At 51.5% G+C, this 21,759-nt stretch overlaps 2 protein-coding genes across 3 annotated transcripts in view; one reads left to right on the forward strand and one right to left on the reverse strand.

The window, feature by feature from the left end:
* Positions 1-16,048, forward strand: part of COL17A1 (collagen type XVII alpha 1 chain) — a 48,393-nt gene extending 32,345 nt beyond the window's left edge. The window contains exons 30-53 of the mRNA XM_037063998.1: positions 701-736; positions 991-1,062; positions 1,916-1,942; positions 2,869-2,904; positions 4,362-4,397; positions 4,657-4,737; positions 6,115-6,150; positions 6,662-6,736; positions 7,616-7,669; positions 7,984-8,037; positions 8,716-8,775; positions 9,036-9,077; positions 9,626-9,751; positions 10,291-10,428; positions 10,898-10,957; positions 11,301-11,441; positions 12,199-12,288; positions 12,390-12,500; positions 12,984-13,130; positions 13,417-13,767; positions 14,327-14,464; positions 14,720-14,782; positions 14,923-15,003; positions 15,321-16,048. Of these exons, the coding sequence (XP_036919893.1) occupies positions 701-736; positions 991-1,062; positions 1,916-1,942; positions 2,869-2,904; positions 4,362-4,397; positions 4,657-4,737; positions 6,115-6,150; positions 6,662-6,736; positions 7,616-7,669; positions 7,984-8,037; positions 8,716-8,775; positions 9,036-9,077; positions 9,626-9,751; positions 10,291-10,428; positions 10,898-10,957; positions 11,301-11,441; positions 12,199-12,288; positions 12,390-12,500; positions 12,984-13,130; positions 13,417-13,767; positions 14,327-14,464; positions 14,720-14,782; positions 14,923-15,003; positions 15,321-15,373 (2,108 nt within the window). The 3' untranslated portion in view covers positions 15,374-16,048. The remainder of the gene's footprint in view (positions 1-700; positions 737-990; positions 1,063-1,915; positions 1,943-2,868; positions 2,905-4,361; positions 4,398-4,656; positions 4,738-6,114; positions 6,151-6,661; positions 6,737-7,615; positions 7,670-7,983; positions 8,038-8,715; positions 8,776-9,035; positions 9,078-9,625; positions 9,752-10,290; positions 10,429-10,897; positions 10,958-11,300; positions 11,442-12,198; positions 12,289-12,389; positions 12,501-12,983; positions 13,131-13,416; positions 13,768-14,326; positions 14,465-14,719; positions 14,783-14,922; positions 15,004-15,320) is intronic.
* A 1,669-nt stretch (positions 16,049-17,717) lies between these two features.
* SLK (STE20 like kinase) overlaps positions 17,718-21,759 on the reverse strand; it is a 51,456-nt gene continuing 47,414 nt past the window's right edge. For both annotated transcript variants that reach the window (XM_037064000.1, XM_037063999.1), the window contains one exon: positions 17,718-21,334. In XM_037064000.1, the coding sequence (XP_036919895.1) occupies positions 21,188-21,334 (147 nt within the window). In that variant the 3' untranslated portion in view covers positions 17,718-21,187. The remainder of the gene's footprint in view (positions 21,335-21,759) is intronic.

A 21,759-nucleotide genomic window follows, 5' to 3' on the forward strand; every position in this document is an offset into this window, starting at 1 on the left:
TCGCTTTCTCATTCATTTAACAACTTGTTAGGAAGTACTCTCTCTGTGCTGGGCAAATAAGATGCTTCACCTCCCTCAAGGGGACATAAAGCCCATACAAAGTGACAAGGGCCATGAAAGGTACCGAGTGCAAGGAGGATAGAGTGGAGAGAGAGCTTTCTTCCAGCCAGGAAGGTGAAGGAGGTGGCATCTCAGATTGTCCTAAAAAGTAGGGAAGTTGTTGATCGTGATCGATTTGGAAAATCCCATGAGAAACAACAACATAAGAAAGAAAAGGCAGAGAGGTAGGGAAAAGCAATCCATAGTCCCAGAAGGACCTCGGAAAAGGTTGGATCATTGGAGCAGAGGAAACAAGAACTTGTGAGACCCTGACTTCTAGGCCTTGAGTACCGGCATTTGTTGGGCATCCGGTGTGTGCGGAGTCCTGCCAAAGGCACTGGAGGTCAACAGGGAGCCAGGGAGCCAGGGAGTGGTTCTTAACAGGAGAGTGGATGGCTCCTGGTTCCAGAGGAGAGGGCAGGGAGAAAGCTGCATGCAGGGGGTATAACAGAGACTGGGCTCTTTCCGCTTTTGCTGGCCATGGGAAGGGCCCATGGGCTCCCCACCTGGGAGACAACATGATGTGAACCTGACAGGCAGCAGAGGGGGGCGTCCAGGAATAGCTCTGAGAGTTGCTGATGAGCTGTGGTTGTTTTCCTAGGACCCGCGGGCCCCGATGGACACCAAGGCCCAAGAGGTTGGTCATTGGTCGGCTCTCCTCACCCTCACTGCCTCCCCCGCCTGCTAAGTGCTGACCTGCCCATGTCCCTGAGTCACAGTGCGGGAGGGGGGGCATGTGTCGTGTAGAAACATGTAAAGTGGGGTCTTATTAGCCTTCTCCTCCTCACCTGCCTGCGAGTTACTCAGTAAAACCCCAAGAAAGCCTCAGCAGAAGGCTGGTTCAGCTTTCCCAGAAGGAAGACATTCGCACATTGGTCATATTCTCTCCAGGTGAACAAGGTCTCACAGGGATGCCCGGAACCCGAGGCCCCCCAGGACCTTCTGGAGACCCAGGAAAGCCAGGTAACAGCCAAAAGAGGGAGCCAGGGCCCTGCTCTGTGTGTGTGTGTGCAGGTGTGTGCGGGTGTGTGCGGGTGTGTAGGCGTGTGTGTAGGCCTTTATCCCATTCTCCTCCAGCAGCTCAGCGGGGAACTACAACGGGTGGCTTGTGCTATGTGCACGGGCAGAGTGTGCTGATTCCTGAGTCCCCACGTCCGGCAACTGGGAAGAAAGAGCTTAATGGTTGAAAGCAAGGAGCTGTAGAAAGGGGCAGGGACTCTTCTTTAAAACCGCAGAGTTTAACACCACTTCAATGCCCTGCTCCTCTGAGCCTCCCCTCTGGTCAACCTCCCCTCGGGCTGAGCCTGGACCCTCACTAATTCCCGCCAGTCTGATGAGAGAGGCCATTGGTAGCATCTCCATCGAAGGCCCAACAGGAGCAAGATCCTCAGGGCTGCAGCAGAAACAAATCAGGACACGCCAAGGAAGCTGGGAGGGGCGAGGCCTTCTTCGGTGGGCAGGGATGAGCAGGGTCCTCCTGGCTCCTTCGTTGGGTGCGCAGTTGGGGAGCACCACGGAGGAAGTTTGGGGGCAGCCTGAGGGCTCAGTGAGGGTGTGAGTTTTCTGGGTTCATGGCTCTCAGGTGCCAGAGGGTCTGTGACCCCAAGAGGCCGAGGAACCATCGCCCGACGGAGCAGTGGGTCACTTCACTGCTAAGTCCAGGAACGGCTCTTGGTCCAGTGCTGGGAAGACCCTGGAGTCTGGCTGTCCCAGACTCCGAGTTGGTCCTCCTGCCACACCAATCCCACCTGCTCCTGCAGCTGAGGGTGTGGCTTCTCAACCCCTCAACTCTCCTCTCCTGTTTTGTTTCCTGTAGGCCTCACAGGACCCCCAGGACCTCCAGGTGAGTCACTGGGTCACCCCCACTTCCAAACACCACCCGCAAAGCCCCCCATCCCAGCCTCCCAGCCTCCCAGCACTCCGCAAATGCCTGTCCTCCAATCACCTTGAGTTTCCTCATCCCCTCCTCTCAATCTCCCAGCAGACATGGGTTTGGATCCTTTTACTGTGAGTCTTGAGAAGTTTAAGGAAGGAAAAACATGCACAGAACAACCTAGAAAGCCATTCTGGTAGAAATGAAGTTAGCTCCTGTGCCAGTTCTGCCCGCCTGAGCCCTGCTCCCCTCGGCCCAGGGTGCAGGAGCTGCCCTGGCCCCACAGTGGCCCCCGGCCCCATCGGCGTGGGAGGGAGTGGGGGCTTGCCTCACGCCGAGGGGCCCAGGTTCTCTGGGACAGCCCAGGGGTCAGAGTCTGTCATGTGGTTGGGCCTGTGTGCACTGTCGCCTCACCCGGCCCCAACTACTAAAGCAAACTAAGCAAAGAGGTACAATGAAGTCGAGCAGCATATTCCCCCCCCCACCCGAGACGAGGGCACAGGGACCCCTGCAGGGGCTCCCTGGTGGAGTTGAGCAGACAAAAGCGTCAGCTGCAGGAAGCCCACCACTACCCCCCAACTCTGCAGGGTCAGATGGGGGTAGCAGCAGCTTTGCAGGCTGGAGGGCAGGGATCCCCTAAAGCTGAGTCCCTGGGCCTCTGTCTCCCTCAAGCCCCACTGTTGCCCTGTTTCCCAGAGAAGCAAAAGGGCTCAGAGCAAGAGGCTCCCCTAGAGGTACCTCCACTAGAGCAGAAGGCAAAGCCAGGCAGGTCTCCAGGTTGCCACCAGTGATAGTGGCTCTGCTGGGTGACAGGGAAGAGCGTTAGTCACTATCAGAGGGTGTCTGGACTTGCTGGGCTGGAATTGTCCTGACTGCCCTGTTTTCAATCATGTCAGGACTTCCTGGAAACCCCGGCCAACCAGGGACTAAAGGTAAGTGATTTTCCAAATTTCATTTTCTTTCATTTCACAAGTCATTTTTTTTTTTTTGAGGGAAGGGAAGGATTGGCTGGAGGGAAGCCCCCCTCTGGGCAGAGCCTGGATCAACAGTGGCATCTAGTGGCTTCAGTGGAAGGCTGGAGGCTGGGGAGTCGGATCAGTGCTAAGCCCTGAACCCTGCCCCTCACACCTCCCTGGAGCCTCACCGTGGTGCCTGCAGGCCTCCAGGCCGTTGTTATTGGAGGAGGAGCTGGAGGCTGCTGCTCCTGCCCCCAGAAGCTCTTCCATCCCCTGACCTCCCACTAGTGCTCAACCCCCTCGCTTAAGCTTGGTGCCCTGTGACGTGGCTCTCCCGGGCCAGGAACCACCTTCCTTATCAGTCACATGGGGGCTTTAATGCAGGCAGTGAGAAGAGTCCAAGAGGCTGCTGGGAGGCACCAACCCTCATCAGGTTGACAGGAGCCAGCCAAGTGAACCCCATGTGTAGATGGAACTCTCCAGTTCCGCACCATCAGGCCCCAACCCTGACCAGTCCAGGGGTAACCGTGCTCAGGGACAGTCTTCCTCCTCCCGCCCCTGCGACCGCACATCCTTGAACTCTGACGGGCGGTGCAGCCATGCTCTATCGTGACCAGCCACTGTCACCTTGTGAGGACCCGAGGAACAAAATTAATACTTTTTAAAGACTATTTCCAATGACTGGTCAGGCCAAGGTGTTCTTTTAGGACAAGTGAATGTAATTCAGAATAACAACTGAGTTCACACATCGCAGACAGAACTCTGGGCCCACAGGTGGTAGATCGCTGGCACCTCTAGCGAGATGTGCAGGTTTAGAGATTCCCAAGAACACCTGGCACCCTGCCCTCCCAGGGCCCGTGACTCCCTGTCCACAGGGACTTGGGGCCCTCCCGGGACAAAGTGCACAAAAGGTGGACATTTTACCTAATACCAGGCTGCACTCAAGTACTTTCTCCTTTGACCTTGACCACCAGGGGCTGGTGGATGAGAAGCGGAGACCAGCCCTCCACTTGCCCTGACAGGGGCTCATGCCGCTGCCCTCTGACCTCTTAGTACTTCTCCCACCTGAGCCTGTCCCCAGGAAGATCCCAAGCCACCGGCTGTGGGAGTGTTGGAGTGGGAACGAGTCTCTAGTCAGCCTCACCCTGGCCCCACCGGAAGGCAAACGCTTTGACATTCACCTTCGGGGAGTCCCAGCTTCTTCCCAAAGCTAATGTGAGCCAAGAAGATTGATGCTCCAGCCTCCAGGGTCTCCAGTGCAGAGACTGGTGCTTAATGCATCCCGAACGCACCCCTGAGTTCATTAAAATGCCGTTAGCCTGCAGGTTAGAGGCCCAGGAGTGGGTCTCAAATGTAATCAGAAGCCTCGGAAACAACTTACTGGGCCACTAATTGATCCTGGGAACAACCACTCTCCTTTTCCTCCCCTCCAGGTGAACCAGGAGCTGCAGGCAAGATCATCACTGCAGGTAGGCAGGCCCTGTGCTGTGTGCTCTCAGTCCCGGGCATCTGCCCTGGCTCTGCCTTCACACCCTCGGGAAGCACCGACCCATGGACACGGTGCTGTGGGCAGGACGCAGTGCGGGGCTCTTCGCGTTGGCAGCAAGGTTGGGGGGGGCAGTTTTGAAGCAACGAGAGCAAGAGGCGCTGACTCGGCCTGGGCTGAGGTCCCAGTGCCTCTGAGCCAGAAGAGTGGGGTTCAGTGCTCCGTGTGTCTTCATTTTTCAGAGGGGTCATCGACTCTCACTGTCCCGGGTCCTCCAGGACCTCCTGGACCCATGGGACCCCCGGGACCTCCAGGTATCCCAGGTCAGTCTGTTTTCTTGCTTTGCTCCCAAATCAGCGGCAGGCCTAGGTTGCATTTGACTAGGCCAGTGTTGGCTCAAATCCTGAAACCCAGGGCAGGACCTGAGGGGTGGGGGCAGGGAGAGTAAGCCCACTCCCAGGCAGCCCTGCACAGGCCTCGCTCCTCCGCTTCTCGGGCCCCACAGCACTGTGAGGGGCTCCAGCTTGTAAATGACTCGCCCCAGGAGGCTCAGCAAAGACGCAGCAGAGCCAGGATTCGGCCCAAGCCCTTCTGCCTCCAGAGCCAGTGTTTGACTGGTTAGAGCCCTTGGCTTCTCAGTCTTTTCCTCTTGGAAAACAACTGGATAACAGGCGTCCAGGGCAACAAAAATGCTGGGGATCTATTTGAAGAAAATATCCCCAAATTGTCCAACAAAAATGAAATTGTTACAAAGATATGAGGACTTAAAAGAAAGTTGTTAGTAGATAATAATGTTATTTAAAAGAGCAGAATGCTCATTAAGTGTGCTCTGTGGTTACAACAATATTTTTACAAGATGCAAGAAGTGCTGATAAGAAATAAAATGTTACAAGTTAAAGAATTATGGGTGATACTTTTCCCCTGTTTTTCCAAAAGGCCTTATTTTGCTGCCCAGATGGGTTTGAACAGCGCAGGTTCAAATGTTACGTCTACGCAACATTTCCCAATGAATGTATTGGACCTTTTTGGGGAGATTTGTGGCCACCTGAAAAAACTCACAAACAAACCTTGAGCTTTTCTTAATAACATTTTCTTTCCTCTAGCTTGCTTTATTGTATGAATATAGTGTAGAATACATATGACATATAAAGTATGTGTTAATTGACTGTTACTGGTAAGGCTTCCAGTCAACAGCAGGCTCTTAGTATAGGTTTTTGGAAAGTCAAAAGTTATACGCAAATTTTCAACTACACAGAGGGTCAGAGCCCCTAACCCCCATGTTGTTCAAGAGTCAACTGTGTCTATTCTTTAATTATTAAAAAATGTTCACATGTGAATGAAACACATGGTTTAGCATGACCACTGCGAGTGCGGACCAGCCCTTCCTGATAAGCGCTAGTGAGTCGGGGACAATGGGAGTGTTCAGAAGTCCCTCGTCATTGAAGGGCCACGTCCGAGAGGCCAGTCGGGCCCCTCCCAGGGGCCCCGCACCTGGCAGGGGAACCGTCGCCTGAATGGGCCTGCAGGCTGGCCTCCAACTGCGCACTGCTCTCCAGTGAGCAAGCTGACCTCTGGGCTACTGTTCCGTGGCTCACGAGGAAGCTACGTGTGCGTCCTGGACTTGCATTTCCCTCGGCACTTTCTAGAACTGTGACCCTAGAGATGTGACAAAGCCCTTTCTTCCCCAACCCCATTTCCAGGCCCCATCGGCCCAGCTGGTCTCCCAGGACAGCAAGGTATGTCATGCCTGAAAGGACGCACAACTGTGGCCTCAGTCAGGAGGGCTTCCTTCTGGGGCGGGACTTGGGCCCCAGTCTGTAAATGAAGGGAGAGATGTACCTTTGGGGTGTTGGGAGTGGGGAGGGGGTGACAGTTCTGCATCAAGGGCTTTGTGAAGCCTCAGCTGCAAGAGGAGACACCTGTTCTCACCCCCTTCCTTGTCTCTGAGAAAGCAGGGGTCCACCAGATGGGGGATTGAAGCTCTGTGGCCACTGGGTCAAGATCAAGCTCAGCTATGTTCACAGGTCTCAGGCCTCTTGTGACCAGACCCTAATAATTGTGCCACCACTTGGAGATCTAGCCAAATACAAAAAAACAAAAAACAACCAGTCAGGTTTAGGGAAAGCCCAAGCGATCCTCCTGGGGTGAGTCTCCCCAGCAGGAAAGTTTGCAGTCACTCTCTGGCCTGCCATGCCCCAGGCACCTGGGCTGCTGGGGCATCCACTCTAACTCCGTGTCTCCCCACAGGCCCGCGAGGGGAGCGAGGGCTCGCTGGGGAATCGTTGGTCAGCAGCACCTCCATCTCCGAGATCCTCTCTGCTCGTGAGTGCCCCATGTTCTCCAGGGCAGGTGATGGACGGGTGGGAGTGGGAGAGGTCAACGCCCCGGGGCCTGTGGTAACTACACCGGTGAGTCATCCGGAGCCCCAGATGTGGGTGAGGATGGCCAGTTCCTCTGCAATACAGTGCCAGCTGAGACCAAACAGCAAGGGCTTTTTCAGCTGCAGGGGGTGGTTCACTGGGGACGGGGCAGCTGTCAGAGAGGTTCTCGGACTCCAGGGGGACCGGGGGACCCAGACACTGTTACTGTCACTGGCAAGAGGACTGCCTGCCCCACCTGCTGGGAGCAGTGACAAGGGTCTGTGGGTTCTCAGCCTCAGGCTCGACCAGGGAGGACGGATTCCCGGATCCTTGTCCTTTAAAGAGCCTGGGCAGAGAGGATGCTGGGTCTTTACCTGAGCACCTGGCCAGCCCTGGTCCAGCGGTCACATGCGCCAGACATGATGCCATGGCATCTCACTGAGTCTTCACAAGGCCCCTGTGACACAGGTCTTATGCCTCTGGTTTACAGAGGAGGAAGCTGTTGCTGACAAAGGTTGAGAACTGGCCAAAGTCATCAGCCAGAGGTGGTGGAGCAGGGATTTGAACTCAGGCTCTCTGACACTGAAGCCATGTTCTTACCCATCACTCAACACACCCGTATTAGCTCTCGGGGAGTTTGACTTTAGCCCTGCCCTGCCTCTGAGCAAGGGCACTCCTAGCAGACGGGGTGCTTGAGGGTCATGACATGACCCAGGGCCTGATGTGTGGGGTGTAAGTACAGCCTGTGGTGCTTGGCACTGAGGATCTCAGCAAAGGGAGAAGGTGGCGGAAAGCAGCCCCATGTCAGCTTTTGCTCATTTCTGTTTTCTTCTCTCTACAGAGGGTGTTGATTTACGAGGTCCTCCAGGTCCACCTGGACCACCTGGGCCACCAGGTGAGCATCTCAGGGATCTTTGGAAGGAGGGGAACTGTGGGGCACAGGAGACTCAAGGACTTAGTAAGGAAACCAGGTCCTGCTCCAAGGTTTGGCGTTACTCCTCCCTCACTCTCTTCTGCAGGACCTTCCACTTCAGGTCCACCACGGCCCCAAGGCCCAGCCGGGGTTGGGGGGACACGAGACAGTGGGTCCAGAGCTCAGGCTTCTTCTGGGCGGGCTCTTAGGGAAGGGCTTTCCCACCACTTCTCCTGGGCAGAGGGCTCTTGGCCCAGCCCTTGGCATTAATTAATCTTGTGGGTTCTCTTCTCTAGGGAAAGGCTTGCCGGGCCCACCAGGCCCACCAGGATCTCTCCAGGCCAGCTCAGGTAATGTTGTGGAATCAAGCCACACCTGTCCTCCACCTCCGCCCTCTCCCCAGTACCTTCTGTGGTCACAGGCATTTGGTCTTCCTGACCTACTACCTTGCTTCCCCCTCACTTTCCCCCAGAGCGTGGTCACATAAGCTCCATGCCACCTGCTGCGTGTACAGAGGGTAAATGATGCTAACCCAGCCACCCGATGCCCTAGCCTGAGGGAGGGAGCCAGCTCTGCCCTCGGGGAGGGCTGGGCTGACTGGGGCGCCGGGCTCCTGTCCGTGGGGAGGCCGGCTCTCATGGAGCAGGCAGGGCACACGGGCATGAAATGAGTGCTGACAGGGCAACACAGAAACATGGCAATAGCTTTAGAGCAAGTAGCCCAGAACTACCCCCTTGTGGAAAGCTCATCCATCCATCCATCTGTTCATTTATCCAACCATTCGTTCGTCGAACCCTCCATGTACCCACCCACCCATCCATCCATTTAGCCATTCATCTAACCAGTTATCCTCCCTCCATCCCTCCCTCCAAGCATCCACCTATCTACGTCTATCTATTCACTCATTATATAACCAACCACTTGATGAATATTGATCAAGAATCTGCAGTGTGACGAATGCTGTGTTAGGTGCTACTCCCTCACAGAATCATTGTGTCCACACTCAAAACTATTTCTTTCCTCTGCAGAGAACTTCTTCACCGGCCCTCCAGGCCCACCTGGTCCCCAAGGCCCTAAAGGTGACAGAGGTCAGTGAGAGAGTGGCCATGAAGGCAGTGAGGAGGAGGAGTAATGCTGGCTCCCAAAGCCTAAGAGCAACATGCACTTATTGGTGCTAAGGCCTGTGGGGGAGAGGGAAGAGAGGAGCAGCTGGAGGGAGGAAGGGGCGGGGATGCAGGGACAACCCTGCCCAAAGGGAGCTCGTGATGTCACTGCAGAGACAGAGACAGGAAGCCACTGTTGAGCCGCGTGCAGATAAGCGAACAGCGCTTCTCGTTTTGGATTCCAGGTGATCCCGGACTCCCTGGCCTTCCTAGTGGTTCCTCTCAAGGTAAGTACCATAGGTGACCAAAGTTCCTCTCCCCTTCTTCAAGCAAGTCTGATCATGCTAATGAGAACAAGGATTCATTCACTTATTCATCCATTTCTCCATGATTCAGTGTTGATTAGGTACTTTCCACATGCTAGGATCTCTGAGGGGCCTTAAGGAGTTTCCATGTTAGTGGGGGCAGGAGGGAAGAACCCCCACATGTAAAGATGACTAAAACTGCCCGTGACAGAAGGTGGAGACGGAGCAGGCCCTGGGAGCCGGGGCTGGGGGGTGGCGCGGGGGGAGGTGCAGAGATGAGGGAGACCCAGGGCAGTGAGCCAGCTGCCGAAGGAGGGGAGGGGGGTCTGGCCTGGAGAGCTCCCATCTCTGTGCCCCTTGCAGACAGCAGCTGCTATAGGCACTCCTGTCCTCTTTTGGAAGGGCCCCTTCTCTTTGCCACTTTGTTCCACTGAGGAAGACCCCCATCCCCAGGCCGTGGGAGCAGTGCCTGGGCCCCTCGTTTGGACCCTAGGGAGGAGAAACTGCTCAGAGGCCTTCCTTTCTTCCAGGGGGATCATCGTCCAGCACCATGTTCGTGCCGGGCCCGCCGGGCCCACCAGGGCCCCCTGGGCGTCCGGGCTCCATCAGCAGCTCGGGCCTGGAGATTCAGCAGTACATCTCCGAGTACATGCAGAGTGAGTGTGGGGTCCGGCGGGCTGTGTGTGTGCACGTCTGTGCGTGTACACATCTGTGCTGGGGGTCAGTGTCTGTAGGGCCAGGCCCAGGTCTTCCTCCCCTGGAGCCGAGACAGCAGGTCTGTGAGCTCCTGCCTTCCAGCTGCCCGCACGGATGACTTCAGCCTCGGCCCAGTGGAGACTCACACACCCACACACTTGTCCACATGCATACGCAGCTACACACTCTCATGTGTACACTCTCCCGACCCCATTCCTGTGCTCCTCACGGACATGTGTGATTCCCACAAATGTGGGCACCAGAACTTTGTCCAATGGTGGCTGACTAGAGTCTTCTTGTTGGTCCACAGCCCTCCAGTACTTCCTGACCCAGCGTTGCTTTCCCCATCCGTAACAAGACATCTAGGCCCCCCTGCTGGCCCTGCCTTGGGCCTGTGTGGGGTCGGGGCAGGCGCTTCATCAAGTACTTCAGGTCCCCTCCATGAGGAGGACATGCCCACTTGGGGACAGGCTTGACCTTGCTTTATTTCTGTTGGCAGGTGACAGTGTTAGGTCTTATCTCTCTGGAGTTCAGGGTCCCCCAGGCCCTCCTGGTCCTCCCGGGCCTGTCACCACCATCGGGGGTGAGACTTTCAACTACGCAGAGCTGGCAAGCCTCGTCGTGAGCTACCTACAGAGTAAGCCTCTCCTGCAGCCGAAATGGCCCTTCTGCCCAGGCTGCACTTTTGTTCCTGGAACCTCGTCTCTTTGTTTGCTATTGGCTTTTCCTTCTTCTCAGTGTGATGTTCAAGTCTGAACTCCTGGTAATCGGGCCTCAAAAAGGGCTTGCTCAGATGAAGGGACACACTGCAGAGGCATGTTTAGTGTGGGACAAATGCGTCCTAGATAAGGGTAGTGGGATCCTTTGGGCTGGCAAGGTCTCTGAGGACGTAGACTAAAGAGTGCTTCCAAAAACACACTCATTTCTTATCAAACAAAAGCAAAAATAACCCTTGACATTTTCATGCTTTAAAAATAGCTTCCTAACGCTCCTTTCATTCATCTCCCTGAATGGAAGCAGCCAGTCCCCCAGGTCTTTGTGACTCTGGGGCAACGGGGGGTTGCTTCAGTGCAATAGGCAGGTAACCCGGGTTTCCCTCCTGACAGCTTCAGGGCACAGCATCAGCTCCTCCGTCACTTCCGAAGACATCTTGGCTGCACTACAGCGTGAGTCTCCCACAGCGGGCTGGCAGCGGCCCGTTTGCCTTCCCCCAACTGCCCTTGTCAGGCTCACCTTGTCCCTCGGAGCTTCCTGAGGGCTGCACAGGGGAGGGAGTCCTTCAGGGCAAGGAGCCACTCCCTGGCTGCTCCCAGCCACTGACTGGAACCCGCCCAGTGTCAGCCAACCAGGCAGGCGCCCCTCCAGAGACCGATGAGATGGCTGGATCCCCTGTGGGCCTGAGAACTAGAGCCACACATGTCACTCACCAGCCAGTCTGTGTGGGGAGACCAGGCTGTGGCTGTCCCGGAGTCTGGGCGGATCCATGCTAATGCACCCTTGTCTTTTCAGGGGATGACGTGCGTCAGTATCTACGTCAGTACCTCATGGGCCCCCGAGGTCCCCCAGGGCCACCAGGAGCCGGTGGAGATTGGTCCCTCCAGTCTTTGGACTACGCAGAGCTGAGCACTCGCATCCTCAGCTACATGTCGAGTGAGTGTCTGTCACTCACCGAGTGCAGGCGAGGGTGGTCAGGAGGGCCCGGGATGAGGACATGGGGGCTGAACCTCCCCAAACGGCCCACAGACCCTCTCCTGCCAGGCTCCACCAGACCCAGAAGGGGTGAGCTGCCTGCAGAGCTATTCAAACCCATGGCCCCAGAGCAGGTCAAGAAGCCGGGCCAGGGAAGCCAGAATGTCTTACGCACCATCCTGCACAGAACTAGCACACACCTCAAACACACTTCCCTATACACACACTCACACATACACACTTCCTCACACACACATTTGTACAGACAAAACACATGCACACTTCTCTATGCACTCTATACACACATGCACACCTCTATACACACGTCTCTACATACACAACTCACACACTTCTCTATACACACATGCATGCTTCTCTACACACAACACACACACTGCTCTGTACACACACTTCACACACACACACAATACACACGTACACAGACTCCACTCTGTACATACAAGCACACCCAGCAGGATGAAGGGTGTGGGCCCTTTTTGGACCTCTGCTTTTCCCAGGACCCGCGGCCCCCACTCCTTGGCGCGGTTACCCAGGATTGTCTGTTCCCTTCTGCCGGTCCTTTCCTGCTGCCTCTTTTCCCCTTCTTGCCCCCACTTCCATTCGCATTGCTTCTGTCTGGCTTCCTCTTCCGGGCAGTTTCCCGCTGCCTTTCCCTATCTGGTCTAAATCTATCACAATTCGAGATTTTGTTCCTCAGGTTCTGGAATCAGCATTGGTCTTCCTGGCCCCCCAGGGCCCCCTGGCTTGCCAGGAACATCCTATGAGGACCTCCTCTCCTTGCTCCAAGGTAAGGCTGAGCAGGGAACACCCGTGCAAGTGATTTGAGATTGAAGGCAGATCCCCTCGTCCCGGACACAACCAACTCCCTGCTTTTCCTTGCTATGTCAGGATCTGAATTCAGAGGCATCGTTGGGCCCCCAGGCCCCCCGGGGCCCCCAGGGGTCCCTGGCAACGCGTGGTCCAGCATCAGTATGGAGGACCTCTCATCTTACTTGCATAGTAAGGCACGGGGCGTGGGGGTGAGGGCAGAGGACTGCAGCCCGGGCTTGAGAGCGCCAGGGTTTTAGTAAGGGCGGCTGTGGCGTCAAATCGGTTTACCTGTTCCCCGGCCTCCTGCTGCTTGAACAGGGCTGGGCCCTGGGACCCTGGGGAGGGATGTGCGAGCTCTGAGGTGCTTTGAGCCCAACAACAGTGGGGGGAGAGACAGTGCGCCCAGATGCGGCCCTCAGAGAACTCACGAGCCAGTGAGTGTGGCACCAGTGTGATCAGGAGCCAAGGCGGGGTTCCCACTCTCAGAGGCAGAGGGGACATGACCTGGGTTGAACAGGGCTCACAAAGTCATTCCCGGGGGAGCTCTGGGTGTCAGCTGCTCCCTCCTCATCCCCTCCCCTGCAAGAAGGCACCACCTGGGGCCCTGGGTGGGAAATTCAGTGTTCTCAACAGGGCCATCTCTGATCTTTCTTTCTCTTGCCTCCCACTCAGCTGCTGGCTTGTCCTCCATCCCAGGCCCCCCGGGCCCTCCAGGCCCCCCAGGCCCTCGAGGGCCTCCGGGTGTCTCAGGAGCACTGGCAACCCACGCGGCTGAGAACACTGACAGCTTCCGGAGTGAACTGATTAGCTACCTGACAAGTAGGTGCCCCTAACATGGCTGTTGCTCATAGGCCCTTTTCCCCGGCCTTGCTCCTCTCTGGGAGGGGAGCAGAAGGCAAAGGACCCTGCAAGACCAGTATGTGAGTGCCACCAGCCAGGGAAAGCCCAGGGGCTTCCCAGCCAGTGCAATCCTGCTCATGGACAAGTGCCCTGAAGTTCATTACATATCTGGCTTAGGAGTGTGGAGACCCTGAGACCCCTTAACTCCCACTTCTTCCTCTCCACCCAGACCTGAGCTCCCACTCATGCAGCTTCCCCTCCATAGGTCCTGATGTGCGTAGCTTCATCGTGGGCCCCCCAGGCCCTCCTGGGCCCCAGGGACCGCCCGGAGACAGCCGTCTGGGGTCCATGGACGGCTCCTACAGCCGGAGCAGCAGCTCCTCCCAGAGCTCGTCTGTCAGCCGGGACACGTCCTACAGCTCTTCCATGGGCACAGGGGGGTCCAGCGGAGGCTCCCTGGGTGAAGGGGGAGGCTTTGGCGCAGACCTTCGCCTGGGCCAGGGCTACGGGACAGGAGGTGGCATGTATGGCGGCGAAGGCGGACTGTTCGGGAATGGCCTTGCCGGAGGTCTGGATTACAATGAGCTGGCTGTCCGGGTGTCCGAGAGCTTGCAGCGTAAGTCGGGAGACATGGGCCACAGGGATGGGGGGTGGGGGGTGGGAGCACGTGAGCACCTCCACATCGGGCCTGGAAACTTCCCCTCTCGTTTTCGGGGTGCCCAGGCTGCGAGCCCAGGCTGCGAGCCCTGCAGCACTGCAGTCAGGACCTTCAGGGACTGAGGACAGGCCGCCCCAACCTGATTTTCTCCCTGCTTGGCTCAAGAGGCCCCCAGGCAGCCTGGAACCTCTGCTGCTGGGGGCAGAGAATGCCGGGGTCCCTGTACTTCGCTTTCCACTAACTGGTGTGGGTCTCGGAAGTCTCTGTGACTGCGACAGTTTCTGCTGGGACTGAGGGGAGGTTGCTGGCTAAGAAGCCCTCCCTGCAGCTTATCAGCCGGTTATGCAGGCAGTGCCTCTGATGAAAACCTCTGTGGCAAAGCCGGGGGGGGGTGGGCACCACCCCCCCAGGGCAAGACCAGGACGCTGCGGGGCTTCCTGACCCCCACCCTAGTCTCAGTGCACTGGGCGCTGGCTCCCCACGGCGAAGTGTGTGCCCACACTTCCATGTTTCACAGGTCAGGGCCTGCTGAGGGACATGGCCTACACCGTCCAGGGCCCACCGGGCCACCCTGGGCCTCAGGGCCCCCCCGGCATCAGCAAGGTCTTCTCTGCCTACAGCAACGTGACTGAGGACCTCATGGACTTCTTCCGAAGTAAGGGCCTCCCCAGATCTCTTTCCCAGCACGTAACTTGCCACACGGTCTCCCACGGAGCCTGCTCCACAGACCTGTCTCCTAAAAAACCTCATTGTTAACACTTGAGATGCTTCAAATCCAACAGTCTGAACTCTGGTTTCCTCTTCCAAGCCCAAACTCTACCACTGCCTTACCTGTGTTACTTTGAACACATCACTGTATCTCCCAGCTTCGGGGGCACTGCCAGTCTAAGGCCAGTTTTTCCCCTTGCAGCTTACGGAGCCATTCCGGGACCCCCTGGGCAGAAGGGAGACATGGGCTTCCCAGGACTCAAAGGTAGGTGGTGGCAGGCGACCGGGATCCTGCATAACAAGCTCGTGCCGAAAAGCAGCCCCGTGCCACTGCTGTGCCGGGCACTGTGCCCCTCCTCCAGGCCCCACACTCCGGGCATATGCTGCATCTCTCTCTCCTCCTAGGTCAGAGGGGCCCCGCTGGGCCACCTGGCCAACCTGGGCCACCCGGCCCTCGAGGGCACAAGGGAGAAAAAGGAGACAAAGGTAAGCCTCCACTGCCACAGTTTCTGGAGTGCTGAGAGGCAGCAGATTTGTTCCATAGAAAGCCTGAAAAATTAAGGCAAATGCCAATTACTAAAGGCAGAGCCTGCCAACGATGTGATTAGCACAACAATCAGACAGCTGGGGAGAAAGGCAGGCTAGTGCACATGCAGGGAGGAAAAGGGGGTCTGGTAATCAAATAGGGTAAACAATTTAAATAAACTGACAGTCTTACAAGGGTTTGTCTTTCAAGCCGGTTCAAGGACCCACAGGCCACAAGATATTTTTTGACTTCCTAACTTTCATTTTCTAACTTTCAGGCGACCAAGTCTACGTCGGGCGGAGAAAGAGAAGTATCGCCACCAAGCCATGAGCCTCCCTTGGCGGACCAGCCTTCAGACCAGTTCTTCCCATGGCTTATGGTGCCCTTCGGTCACGACCTCTCTGAAGGGTGAAAGCTGGAGTCCCAACATCCTACTGACAACAGCATGGCCGAACAGTCAACTAGAACACTTACTGTAGTCTGAAACAACACACGCACACATAAATAATCCAAAGGCACACGATCGAACAGCCTCGCTGGGCAGCCCTGAGCAGTTGCAGCGCTGTGGCGTGAGACTGACTCCTCTGCTTTCTGGCCCAGTCCTCTGGGCTGCTTCAGCGCTTAGTTCAAGTCTTAACCTAGCGAAGCCAGGTACATAGAAGTTGGCTTGGGAGTCCTTGAGCTTTGCCTAAAAATGAGCTCAGAAAAATGGCAGATGGGGTGGGGGATGGGAGCGGGGCACCTTCCTGGGGGTAACACTTGGTGGGGGTGTGTGCCAGCTAATGCTTTAAAGCTGTGCTCCCGGCTCCTTCCTCCCCTGTTCACCCCACATTCTCTAGTCACAGAAGAGTTGGCCAACAAGCAACTCTTGCAACTGAAAAGTTAGGAAATTCACTTCCTCTGAAGGTGGCGACAAGGTTTCTTTCTAATAGTTATTTCTCTCTACATATCATATTCCCACTTGCTTAGAAAATTTGTCTGACTGTCACTATGACCTGTATCCACAGGACAGCAGCAAATAGAAAAGGGAGGGCAAGGGGCAAGGGAGAGGACAGGGAAATGGCAACCCTGCTGCTGGGACAGATGTCACCTCTGTTCTGCACTTAGGAAACGGCACTGGGTACTGGGCACAGTTGGTTTTTAAAGCACTTTTCAATGTCTAAAAACATTAATGTGGTCTATCCGATGAAAAGTCATTTCAAATGTAAAATTTCCAATTAAAGGATTTTTCCCTTTTTTAATATCATGTGTAATCTGATTCATTTAACCAAAGTTAAGAAAAAAGAAAGAAAATACGTTAGGCTTGACTCTGACACTACTACAAACACAATGTTCTGGGCCAGTTTCTGGCATCTTGTTAAATCATTGAGATTGGTAAAGGCAGACCTTTATCTGTAACTAATAATTCAATTTGGGCAATTACGATCCATATACATAAGTCACTTGAAATAAGCATATATACAACAGATGAGCAACAGAATTGTTCTCAATGTAGTGATTTACCCTGGGACAAAGTAATTATAATTACAGAGCAAGTAATATGGAAGACCAAAGTGCCTATGAGGGAACAACGCACAAATATCAAATACCCCACAGAAATGCAGAGTAAAATCAGACGTGCAAATTCAAAAGAGGCTAACTTTTGAATTTGTTACAAACTGTGACAATTGCTGGATAATTTAAAGTGGAGTTAAATGAAATCTTCTGTACCTGTTCTTCTACAAGACTGGATCGCTTATTTCTCAGGTGGCCTCTCCCAGCTATCTCACACACTATCCTGGGGAAAAAACACAGCGCTTAATTCCACACCACCGAGTGACAGCTGGCAGCAACAACCACACGTTCCCCACGGTCTGTTTGCCTCCTCTGTCGTATCCCGTTAGTACCTGCTCTGAATCAATGTAGGAATTCTAAAAAATGAGTCCAAAAGGCTTTCAGAATTTCGAACAACTTCTTACTTCCTAATAAAAACTCACTGCATATAATAAATGACTACACTGGGCCTTGTTAATGTTTTAGTTTTACCTAAAGTCTGAGTCTCTTCAGTGTTGTAACAGTTTCAAGGGCTCAAATATTCTATTCCCTCTGATGGTACTCAATTGACTAATCAGACAGGAGTTTCGCCTCCTTACCTTTCTAAGCTACCCAAAAGTCTCCAGAGTTCTAAGGCCACGGGAAAGGACAGAACCCAGGGGGGGAAATGGGCAGATACGTCCTCAGCTGGATGGCAATGACTTGGAGCCTCTTTTATTTCTATTGAAACAAAAAAGATGTTGGGGTTAAGAATGAGCTCGACAGTGTACAGTGGTCCTGGATTAGAAAGTGACACACTCTGCCTCTCTCCAGCCAAGAGCACGTGCAAAGGGTCTGCCTAGTGTCTACTAAAGTGTGTATGAACATTATGAATGAGGCTACTTTTAGCAAAAGTGAGGTCATGTGTTTCGTGAAATGTTTGGTGAGAATAATATATCCCAAGGGGGGAAAAGAAATAAAAAACATATACATACATATGTTGGTGGAAATATGTAAAGCACCGCTAGTTAAGTCTGAAACGGTCAGCAGACCTGGGGGACTGCAATTGTCAAAATGGAACCAGGACCAAAAAAGCTGCAAGATGTTCTCATGCATGACAATTCAGTTCCAATGGTTCTCAATGAAAGACGGCTTCTCAACACAGATTAAGAAATAACTTTATTGTTCATTTGTCAATCCCATGATTGAAAAGACACGTTGCTCCCAAGTAGACAAGAGGCATAATCCGAAACAAAGTTCTTTCTGAAAATGTAGCTTGTGAAGTTATTACACTGCAAGTCAGAGGGTCACAGAAAGCTGCAGCCAACATTAACACTGGTGTAACGTTCCATCTGAAGCTTAGAAGCAGAAATTTTAAAGCTGTATCAAAACCATGTCCGCCACAGAAAAGCAACAATAGAGGCATTAACTGTTGTGCCCTCAACTTAAGAAAAGCATTTAAAATATCCCATTTCCTATAAAAGATCATTTCCCAGAAAAGAACTGATTTATTTCATCAGAAGACTATTTGAACTAGAACTAACTCTCCTCTTTCACCTCAGTTCTAGGTTTTCCCTTAATCAACACTATCTCTAACTAATCATTTGACAGAATTTGGCTTCTCAGAAGAGACGTTGTCATTTAAGCACAGTGTGGAATGGGAAAGAGTGTGTAGTGACAAAGGAACTGAAAAGAGTACAAAAGACAGTCACTTCTGAAACTCGCTGATGCTCGAGAAATCAGAGACCCTCCATCAGAGTGGATCTCATCCGCCTGAGAGCTTTGTGCTTGAGGAAACACTACTTCGAGGTAGCTCTGGTTCTGGTTTATATTTAATTACAATTTGCTGTATCCTGTCAGAGGAAAGTTCTAATATCTCCACCCAAGTATAAGCACTCAATTTCTTCCTTACCCACCCTATAGCTTCCCCATAGAAAAAGGTAAGAAAAAGCTTAACTGTGACTCTATACAGAATAGCAGCGAATTCAGCAATTCACTCCCAACTACGGATTGACAGGACGAGGAAAGGCACCCTGGTGCAACGAGCTCCGTGAGCTCGACCTGCGGAAGTGTGGCGGTCTGGCACAGTCGCGGCACGCAGGGAGAAGGGGGGTGAGTAATCAGGGTACACGCGTGACGATTTCTTTCACGCATTTCGTAGCACATTCTGCCACAGCAACAAGGTCCAAATCAGGAATGGGTTTGACTATTCTTTGATTTGAAAGACGTCTGCGCCCCTCCCCCACTCCCCACCTACGCTTCGTGCAAGCAAGATCACTGTCACCGACTGGAATAGAGGGCCTAAGAAGAAGTGTGTAGGGACGGGTACAAACAGCACATCCTGTAACAAAACACTTTCTCAAAGTATTTATGTAACTTTAAGTATTGAAATACTTGTTTCACCTCTGTACATTATCATTTTGTAGTCCTGCGCCCACCAGAACACGTCATATTTGAAAGAGGACTCAAGCATAAACACTGAATCCGAAGGGCAGTTTTTAGGGAGACGAAGCAATTGAAGAACTAATCAGAGTGTCAACCGTTCTACTCTGAGCCTCTTTCCTTTACTCAATACTCTGGATGTCAAGTTGAAAGAAGTAAAAAGACTCGAATATTCAGATCAAATAAGATTATGTGCCACAAACTAGCACTCAAAATATCATTAAAATGATACTGAAAAAAGTCACTGCCTAAAGTATTAAGTTTTTAAAAGCCAATAACCTGAAAATTTCAAAGAAAGTGGTTTGAGAACCTTCCTCTCCCCTCCCTCTTAAAATAAATCATTAAATACACTAGGTAACTTTATACTGTCATTTTATCATAATATAATTTCCATCATCGTCCTGAATATTACTTTATAAAGATATACTTTTAAAAGGCTTTCAAAACATTTTTCAACCCAGCATTTGAGAATAAAGCATTAAAGGAGTTTTGTATACAGTAACACATTCATGTGATAAGTGTATGAATTTACAACCATACATAATATATGTATATATATATATTTATATTTATATTTATATAAAAAACAAACTTGGCCAGAAGTTAAGGCTACCTACAAAGTGTCCAAGTAAATTATGCTTGTGAAAACAATCACAAAATGAAAATCACACATGCATTTAAATCATCTAAACCATGATGAAATAAGGTTCAGTACTCAAAGTTTGCAAATTAACTGCAAGAAAGTGCTACAGATATTTACATTTTCTTAATATGACAAGTGTTCCCACAGTTACATTTAAATTTTTCACCAGCATCAAATGTAACATAACAAAAACTGAAACTTGTATGATTCGGTACCTAGTACTCTTAAAAGAGAATAGGTTGATGGCAGACAGCAAGCGTCCCTCACAAATGTGCCGTCTCACAGGCCACAGTGCAGTTCGTCACACTGTCCGACCAACACATACCTGCAATTCTAAGCCTCAAAAAGGACTAAGAGTGAGCATTTCATTAATAATTACACGTATCAGCAACCACATGATAAAGGATTCAGGCTTTTCCCACTCAAATCAAAGTAAATAATTTAAACATAGAACAAAATAAAACCAAAATATAAATGACTTTATTTCAAAACAACTAAGTCATTTCCAACATTTGCCTATTTTAATTTTTTTTAAGTATTCTGAACAAAAGCCTCTTTTAAGATCTACTTCAGAAAATACATTTATAAATACAACTCAGAGCCAGCAGGCCTCTGACAGTTTTCAACGGACAGAATTTGCAAAGATGGGAGAAGTCATTTAACCTGCTCATGTATTATTTTAAAAAATAAGTTGGGCTAGTTAACTCTCTATTTCTTTGAATTTGTTGAGTTTTACGTTTCCAATTAGAACATCTAAAAGCTACTTTTTTCCCATTATTCCCAATTTTGTACAACATATGTTTTAGAATGAAAATTTCTATCAAATGGTAATAGAAGCAAGATTTAAAAAACGATAATACTTAATGCTAAGGATGTTTTGCTGAGTCAAACACGGAAACCCTTTTTTAAACTCAATGAAAATTTAGTGTTTTAGGCACTGTCTTAATAAAACTAGCACCCTTGAGTATCAGCTCATGCCTAAACAGGTAATTATTTTAGACAGATTACTGAAATAATTTTTCTCTTTTAAAAGAATTTGTTGCTATTTGAAGATAAAATAGATGTATTTAATAAATCAGCATCATATTTTGAGCAACTCCTAGCTTTCTCATGAGAGCTGATTTACAGAGAAAGTTACTCCAACTCTCCACAGCAGAGTTTCAACTACAGAATTCAGGCATCATTGAGAAAAACCAGTATTTACTAATATTCAGTGACATAACAGGTTTTTTAAAAAATAACTTTAATCATTATATCTTTAAGAATTTTTTAGGTAAGTGTCTAAAGAACACAATTTTTAAGATTAATATACAAAATCACCTTAGGGAATTACTGCAAGATGCTATACGCCAGCACGGCCCAGCATCTGTCTCAGTTCCGTCCCCTTCACCTTTGCTAAACAAACACGACAAACACACAAGAACCACCTAGAAGGTGAGGCAGATGACTGTCTCCGTGCACCTTCTAATGCAGACTGTGGCAGAAGATGGAGAGAACAAAATGACCTATTTTAAAAGCCAAACCAGACCACAGGACGCTTCCCACTGTTACGATCCAGTGGAATGCAAGCTAGGAATGGGATAGAATTTGGAAATTCGACTCTGTGTTGACGGGTTAAGGCATTCAGACTCCCCGGTCATTTTAAAGAACACTTCCTGTTCCTGCAGTTTCCTGGCAAATTCTTCTTCCAGTGTCTTAAATAAAAGAAAGAAAAGAGAAAATCATGTACTGGTATTACAAACAGAATTTATTCTGACAGCAAGATAAAGCTCTTTTCCCCAAACACTTACCCTGTATATTATCCTACAGGGTAATGGAAGACCAGACCGCTCAATAGCTAAGATCAAAGGCTGTGCAGAGCCCTGGGTTCAAGTCCTGGTTCAGCCATAACAATGTGTCTAACTTTGGACAACCACTTCACTGTTCTGTATTACAGAAATTATTTCACTCTGCTGCTATAAATAGGGATAACACCACCTACTGCCCTGGGTTGCTATGTGAGGGTTAATGTGAGGATGACGTACTTAACACATATTAAGTACTCAACAGTTGCACCTACTACTCACTATTATCTGTTGCTCCCACTGGAAATTACCATTTTCTGTGTTTTATTCTGACT

This window comes from Sturnira hondurensis, unplaced genomic scaffold (genome assembly GCF_014824575.4).
Source record: "Sturnira hondurensis isolate 20B ecotype Veracruz unplaced genomic scaffold, ASM1482457v3 Scaffold0014854, whole genome shotgun sequence".
In the NCBI taxonomy this organism is placed as follows: domain Eukaryota; kingdom Metazoa; phylum Chordata; class Mammalia; order Chiroptera; family Phyllostomidae; genus Sturnira; species Sturnira hondurensis.